General features: G+C 45.6%; 1 protein-coding gene across 1 annotated transcript in view; it reads left to right on the forward strand.

Moving 5' to 3' along the window:
- Positions 1-1,499: 1,499 nt before the first annotated feature.
- The window catches only part of DEPDC1 (DEP domain containing 1), a gene marked incomplete at both ends in the record, with an annotated part of 7,183 nt that continues 348 nt past the window's right edge, over positions 1,500-8,334 (forward strand). Inside the window, 7 exon segments of the mRNA XM_009084357.1 lie at positions 1,500-1,765; positions 2,368-2,506; positions 3,235-3,353; positions 3,736-3,866; positions 4,450-4,497; positions 5,155-5,295; positions 7,199-7,371. Of these exon segments, the coding sequence (XP_009082605.1) occupies positions 1,500-1,765; positions 2,368-2,506; positions 3,235-3,353; positions 3,736-3,866; positions 4,450-4,497; positions 5,155-5,295; positions 7,199-7,371 (1,017 nt within the window).

An 8,334-nucleotide genomic window follows, 5' to 3' on the forward strand; every position in this document is an offset into this window, starting at 1 on the left:
TGAGTGCTTCGGTGTAGTTACTGCCCTTTGCCCCCTGTCATGACATGTCCCAGGGCACCTATCCCCTTCCCGTCCCTGCTGTCACAGTGTGGGTGCTCTGAGGCCCCCCCACCCTGTGTCTGCTGTGCCTGCTGTCATGGTATGTGGATGCCCAGGGGTCCCACGCCCTTTGCCCTCTGTCACAGCGTGTGAGTGCCCTGGGAGACTCCCTGCCCTTTGTCCACTATCAGGACATGTGGGTGCCCTGGAACCCCCCACCCCACATAGCTGCTGTCACACGTGTGGGTGCCCTGGGGTGCTCCCTACCCAATGCTCACTGTCACGATATGTCCCAGGGCACCCACACTCTCTCCGTGCCTGCTGTCGTGGTATGTGGATGCTCTAGGGCTCACCCACCCTGTGACTGCTGTCATGATATGTGGATGCCCTGGGACCCCCTGCCCTGTGCCCACTGCCATGACATGTGAGTGCCCTGGCACCCCCCTCCCTGTGCCTGCTGTTACCACATGTTCCAAGGCACCCACACCCTCCTTGTGCCCTCTGTCATGATATCTGGGTGCCCTGGGACCCCTACCCCATGCCTGCTGTCACAAGATGTGGGTGCCCCAGGACACTCCCTGCCCAGTGCTCACTGTCATAATGTATCCTAGGGCACCCACACTGTCCCCGTGCCTAGTGTCATGACATATGGGTGCCCATGGCTCCCCTGCCCTGTGCCTGCTGTCATGACATGTGGGTGCTTTGGGACGTCCAGCTCTGTGCTCACTGTCACAACATGTGGGTGCCCTGGGACTCTCTGCCCCAGGAAGAGCCTGTGGTGATGGCGGTGCCCATTGAGACATGTGTGACAGCTTAGAGAAGCTCTAACAGCTGTAGTGTGTCATGTCATTCCTTGTGAGGAAAAGGAATAGAGTTTAACATAGTGTTTATGTGCTGTGCCAGCTGGAGCCACCTCATGTCAGAACTGCTCCAGAGGTGAAGATGTGGTTTGACAGAGCCTCAGGAACCTGAGTGGATGTCAATGAAATTTACTATGTTTGTGAAACTCTGACCTTGTTGTCAGTTATGGAAGAATGAGAGAAAAGCCTACATGAAATGTTTGTTTTCTCATGGAATCCCAGACTGGTTTGGGTTGGGAGGGAACTTAAGGATCAACTGTTCCACCCCCTGCCATGACCAGGGACACCTTCCACTAGCCCAGGTTGCTCCAAGCCCCATCCAGCCTCGCCTGGAGCACTTTCAGGGATGACATCTGTAACCTCTGTGGACAAGTTGTTCTGGTGTTTTACCACCCTCATTGCAAAAAACCCTTTTAACCTGAACTTTAAGTTTTCCATCTGAACACTTCTGCATTATTTACTCTAACTACCAACATCTGTTAGCATCAATGCTGTGATTTCATTTATGTCCTTCTTAATATCCCATTGTTTTAATTGATACTTACAGTGATCAGTTTCAACCTTTAATGTTCTGATCTTTGCTGGTTTCTTTCCATGCAGTGGAATGAGATTACCAAGTACTTCCGAGCATGAATGCCCCTAAGGAAGCACAGGCAACACTTCAAGAAACATGGGAGCTGCTTCACTGCCTCAGAAGCTGTGGATTGGCTCCATGAAGTGCTGAGGAATAACAGCAGCTTCGGTCCTGATGTGACCAGACAGCAAACTGTGCAGTTGCTGAGGAAGTTCCTCAAGAACCATGTCATTGAGGACATCAGGGGGAGATGGGGAGCTGAAACCTTGGAGGACAATGGTGCTCTGTACAGGTACTGAGGTGCAAACCAGTTAACAGCTCTTCAGGTTGAGCTGTTGATGTAAAAATATCATGCTTTGGGCTGAGCACTTGGGCCAAAAATGAAGTATTATCATTTTACTGCACTCAGTGTTTTCTTTTGCTCTGACTCACAGGACAGACCATCCACCCTGTGTGCTGTTTCCATTTTTTTGTCTGTCCAAGCTTTTCATTGGAATACAAGCTGTACTCCAGTGCTTTGGAGGGGAGCCAAGGAGTGGTTGGTAGTAGCTCCCTGCTGTGTTTATTCCTCTTAGACCTTTTACAGCAAGTCTAAATGGAAACAGAGCCAAAGAGCTCTGAAGTGAAAGGTGTTCGTGGCCCTCACTCCTCAGACTCTGAGCTCAGTGCTGTGTAAATACCTTCAGCTTGACTGGCAGCAAGAAAAATAGCCCAAAGCTAATTTATTGTATGATAAAGAGAAAAAACCCCAGTGTTTTTCTTCTTGTTTTCCTGAATCTGTTCAGACGCTTATGGAGTCACAGTGGTATGGAATCACAGGGTGTTGCTGTGGTTAAATCACTTGATTCTAGTCTATTCTGAATGTGTTTAACTGATTTTTCCTGTCCATTACAGATTCCCTCCAACATCTCCAATCAAACCTCTACCAAGCCCTCCCAAAGAGAACTTGGAAAACTTCTCTGGAGACAAAGAAAAACTCTTGAAACTGCCCCATTTATCCAAGAAGAAAAACCAGGACTTCCTGCAGCCTCTGGTAGAAACTTCTGGTTCTGACATAATTGCACTTGTCACATGTTGTCTTTATTCCTTAAAATATAAAGCTACAAGTAATGACATTTTAGTGACCGTTGTGTTGTGGCATCTTCCTTCCTAGCTTGACAAATCATTTGGGAGTTAAGAAGTGAAGGAATATTCAGAAATAAATTGATATGGGGAGGCTTTTTGGGGGGTTTTGGTTGTTCTGTGTGTTGTCTCAGTGCAGAATTTTCCCTGCTATGGGATTTTAAAGTACTGTGAGGGCTGAGAGGTAATGATCTGCACAATATGTACATATTGAAACTTGGTATGTTTTTTGGGGTCAAATAAAAGACAGATTATTTAACTGGTCGCTTTTTGGAAAAGATTGGAAGAGTGTGTGTTTGGCCCTTTATTCATTTGAGATTTGTGTGTGTGTATGGCACAAGTCCTTAATTTAGATTCCAGTCCTAAAGGAGGATAATTCATTCACTAATACATTTGGATTTGGGATGTTTCTACCTTTTAAATTGCTGATTTGGGGTTTGATCAGGTCTTTTTCTCTTCATGCTTTCTCAGTTGACTGTGCTTACATTTCAGTGCTAAGGCTTTTAAGGTTATTCCCTGCATCATGTGTAATTTCATGTTCCACAGAATGTCCTATACATCTCATTCCAAATTTTACTTCTCATTCCAAGTTACCTTAAGAGGCTTATTTCTCTGACTGTATAATCCACTCATTTTCAGAAAAGCTTAGACAAGACTAAACCTGCTCTAATAGAAGGAAACAAGGAAGGCACAGTGCAAAGAAAGGAGATCAGCCAGGAATATGTGCAAGAAACATGGAGAAACATCATTCTAATACAGTAAGTGGTAAAGGATACAAAACACCTTCTCCTATCAGTGTTTTGGGCATAGAATGGCCCAATCAAGCTTTAAAGCTGGGTATTTTTACTGACTATTGAGTTCCTAATGTATTTATGGACATGGGATTGCTGCTTTTGACAAATCGATCAATTATTTGCTGTTGCTGAGGTATATTTCAAGTACCACAGATGCTCTTCCTTCTTGATTGTTGTTGTTTGTCCCAGGAAGAAGTGTCCTCAAATTGTCCTCCTGGAAGTGAGAGTTTATTAAACCGCAAACTAGCTTAGCAAGTAACTGGTTTGGAATAGATAATGGAAAGAACTTGTTTCCCTTCATGACTAGCAAACCCTTTAGACAACATCTGCTCTCTTACCCCCACAGTCTGCAAACCATCTTGGGCCTCCCATCGTTGGAGGAAGTGCTGCAGCCAGCACAGATAGTTCCTGGCTATGTCATGTACAACATGACCAACACCAGCAAGCATGGGGTAGTCATTCTGCAGGACAAGTCAGGTGAGATGGTCTTCCTGGTTTGCTTGAAGATTCTCGATGGAGTAATTAGAATGCTAATTAATAATTAATATATTTCGTAGTCTATCTGCTACACTTTCTTCCCCAACACAGTGGGATTCAGTGTATCTGTCTAGAAGGTTTGTAGGTGCATTGCATTCACTCTTCATAGAATAACAGATTCCCAGACTGGTTTGGGTTGGGATGGCCCATAAAGCTCATCTCATTCCAGCCCCTGCCATGGGCAGGGACACCTCCCACCAGCCCAGGTTGCTCCAAGCCCCATCCAACCTGGCCTGGAACACTCCCAGGGATGGAGCAGCCCCAGCTGCTCTGGACAACCTGTGTCAGTGCCTCAGCACCCTCACAGGGAACAATTCCTCCACAATATCCCGTCTAACCCTACCCTCCTTCAGCTTAAAGCCATTCCCTGTCGAACTGACATGTGTAGCCATATTTAAAATGAGTTTTAATTCTGATCTTTTGTGCCTGAGGGATCATTTAATATGTGTGTGCCACTATTTGTATCACTTATTAAGTCTTTGGGCCTCTGTGTAAATAACATCCTTGTTGGTTTGTGTTGCAGAAGACCTCCCTCACTGGGTGCTGTCAGCTATGAAGTGCCTTGCTTACTGTAAGTCCCTGCAGAGTTCCAGAAACCTATTGTGAAAGTTGAAAGTAAAATATATTTGTGTGTCAACATCAACTGTGATGTTTCAGTTTGGAAAATGGGTGAAACCTGTGTGGGATTTCTTCTAATGTGGTTTGTCGGGAGTAAAAAGGACTTTCCTTTTCCAGACACTGGACCAAAAGGTTTCCTACATTTCCTATTAAACCGGGGAGATCAAAACCTTTTCTTAGGTTTTCCTAACGATCAGCTATTAATTAGTTTGTGAGTGCCTCAAATGAAATCAGAGATAATGAGCTCTTCCTCTATGTGCTGATGACAGCATGAGTTTCCTCTTGCTCTAGAAGCCAGAACTCCCTGTGGGAGAACTGGGATTACTTTTATTATTTTGCTGGGGAACCTATAAAGACCATATATGATTGATTTATTTATCTATTTCCTTGGTATGGAACAGATCATTGAAACTGAGCACAACTCTTGTGGCTGCCAAGAATATTTGACACTGTTTTTGCTTACAAACACTACTATACACAGCATTTGTGTGTTGTTGACATGATTCTTTCCTTGTGAGACAAGAATAAACTTAAGTTAATTTTTAAAAAATGTCTTTTATAAAGGAATTGTGACTTTTTTTGGTGAATTTTACTTCTTCACCTTTTTCAGGGCCCAGAAACAACGACCTGAGCCAACCAACTTACAGTGGGTTTGAGCGAGACGTGTTCAGAACAGTTGCTGATTACTTTCTCAGCCTCCCTGAGCCATTACTTACTTTTGAATACTATGAACTCTTTGTAAATGTTCTAGGTATGTATGAAGTTAGGGGGTAATCAGCGAAGCTTTAAGATTTTAGCAGCTGGGAATCAAACCTAATTCAAAGCAGAACTTAGCCCCTGATGTGTGTGGCAGCTCCAATGTGAGGAGGATCATCACTGCTCATTCTGTGTGACACGATTAATTGCAAAGCAGTTCTGCCTCATGGTTTCCTATTTAAACTGCTGTCTGAGCTTACATTCTAAATGTTCAGTAACAATAACCTAAGAGTATGTGCTCGTTCTGTCTGTTCCTCCCTTGAGTGTGTTCCCTGTCTTTGTTCTTGCATGTTGGTTGCCATGATATCATTAAATTGCTTTTGGACTGAGCTAAACTCTTCTTAGGTTTTACTAACAGTCAACTGGAAATTAATCTCTTACATTTGTTGCCTTCTGTGCTCAGGCAGCAACTCTCCTTCTGAGCCGGTTCATTTTCATACCGCTTGCATCTTAACTTCTATTTCATTTTCTGATAGTTCTCTGTGGCTACATCACAATTCCAGATCTGAGCAGAAGAAAACCTTCTGGCCAGGAGGAGAAATGTGAATCACAGCCTTCAAAAACTCTGCACTTGTACTCTTTCAAATCAACTGAGTGTCTTCTCCTAAGCCTGCTCTGCAAAGAGCCTACTAAAAAAGAGAAGGATGATGCTTCCAGGAGCTCTTCTTTGGAAGAGCCAAAGATCCAAAGCCAACGTGCAAGGAAGTGGCAGCAATGCAGACTGACATGTCAGCGAGGTAGTGCTTTGACTTTCGTAGGAGGAAGCTGCCAGAACCTTTCAGGCTTCAGGAATGAACAAGACCCACCTGGAGCATTTAGGACAAGGTGTTACTCCTTGGAAAGAATTGATGCTACTACTTCAAGTGTGTGTGATAAAGAAGGATCTGAGTCCCTCTGGAAAAGTGATGTGAACACCAACATGAGAAATGGCAAACAGTCACTGCTGTGTGAGCGTGAGGTTAACTCTGTGTTGGAGTTGGGCTGTGAGAACACCTGCCAAAACCGAAGCCATGGCACCAAGAGAGTGTCTACTTCAGCTCTCCAAGATGGAGACATGTTGGATGGCAGTCATGGATTGAAGCAAATGTGCCGATCCCTGAGCTATCTGGGCAAGAGAAACTCCAGGAGCTGCACCAGCATGAACACACCAGTTGCTGAAATCACAGTAAAGCCCAGGGCTCAGCAAGGAAAACCAAATCCCTTTGGGGTGGCTGCTTCAGTGGACATCAGGCCTGAGGGTTCTGATCTCACCATCAGCAAGAGACTCTGCAGGAGCACCACAGCACTCTCAGAATGCTCTCCCACCCCCTCCCCCTGTGTGCTGCCTGGCACGCAAAGTAAGCTGGTTTCCTGCAGCATGTTGTACTACCCTGTGGTGTGCCTGACTAACCTCTGCATCCTCCTTCTCTGGCACTGCTGCTAGGGTTGGTGATAGGCCTATAACATGGAACTGAGGGGGTTTAGAAACATCTGGGTGCTGAATTGGTTAAGTTGGTGCAGCTCTGCTAACAAATAGTGTGTAGTAACTTTGGAGTATGAACTGGATGTGTCAGTATTTTTGTGTCCAGGTAAGTGTGGAGTGGTCCTGTCCCAGACACTGAGTGAGACAGGGAATGTGTGACCTGCCTGCTGAAGAAGATGGTTTTTCTGGTCTTTAAAGCATTATTTTCTGAGAATAACATCAGGGTCATTCCTTAATTGTATTATGGTCTTAAATGCCCCAAGAGTTTATCCTAGCAAAGCAAGTTGAAGATGACCACACAAGAATAGGCCATTATTTATTGTCTCTGAAACATTGATAATCATATTGGAAAGAGAAGAGATTTCTCGTACTGAGATGAAACCATGCTGCAAGTTGGTTCAAATCTCAATTCCAGCTGTTTGCAACTCCCTTCCAGATCTCCTCCAGCCTCACTTGGAGAGAATTGCAGTGGAAGCTCTGCAGATCTGCTGCTTGCTGCTGCCACCACCAAAGCGCAGGAGGCTGCAGCTCCTGCTGCGCATGATGGCCAGGATAAGTGGCAATGTGGACATGCCTTGCCTGCATGATGCCATGGGCAACAGGTCTCTGGTAAGAGAAGCACCAGTGTAGGCTACCATTGCTTTAGGAATATGCACAGAACCACAGAATCATCAAGGTTGGAGGAGACCTCTAAGGTGATCAAGTCCAACCATTAACCTGTCACTGCTGTAACCCCTGAACCCTAAACCATATCCTCCAGTGCCACATCCAGACACCTCTTAAACACCTCCAGGGATGGTGACTTCACCACCTCCCTGGGCAATATTCCAGTGCCTGAGCTCCGTAACAGGGAAAACATTTTCCAAACATCTAATATTGCTGAAGTGTTCTGGAGTGTCACTAATTGCAGTGAGAACAGAACCTCAGGTTTGGAATGCTGCAAGGATTGGCTGGCAGGTTTCTCATCTGAATAGCCACAAAAATCTGACCTGAACAAACCCTTCCTTGTCTCCATCCTATGAGATTCAAATATTGACATTGCTGTTGCTTACTTTGGGAGGAGATGGGAAATCACTTAAAGGAATGTAAGTGATTCTTTAGTCTGATTTCTCACCCAGCTGCCAGTTAGAATGCTGGAACCATTTGGGTTGGGAGAGACTTTAAAGCTCATTCAGCCCCACTCCCTGCCATGGGCAGGGACACCTTCCACCAGCCCAGGTTGCTCCAAGCCCCATCCAACCTGGCCTGGAACATTTCCAGGGATGGGGCAGCCACTGCTTCTCTGGGCAACCTGTGCTAGTGCCTTTAAGCTGAAGGAGGACAGAGCTAGATGGGATATTGTGAAGGAATTTTTCCCTGTGAGGGTGCTGAGGCACTGGCACAGGTTGCCCAGAGGAGCTGTGGCTGCTCCATCCCTGGGAGTGTTCCAGGCCAGGTTGGATGGGGCTTGGAGCAACCTGGGCTGGTGGAAGCTGTCCCTGTGCATGTCAGGGTTGGGATGAGCTGAGCTTTAAGGTATCTCCAATCCAACACATTCTGTGATTCTGTGAAGATATGCATTTGTTGATAAGA

This window comes from Acanthisitta chloris, unplaced genomic scaffold (genome assembly GCF_000695815.1).
Source record: "Acanthisitta chloris isolate BGI_N310 unplaced genomic scaffold, ASM69581v1 scaffold25090, whole genome shotgun sequence".
Lineage (NCBI taxonomy): Eukaryota > Metazoa > Chordata > Aves > Passeriformes > Acanthisittidae > Acanthisitta > Acanthisitta chloris.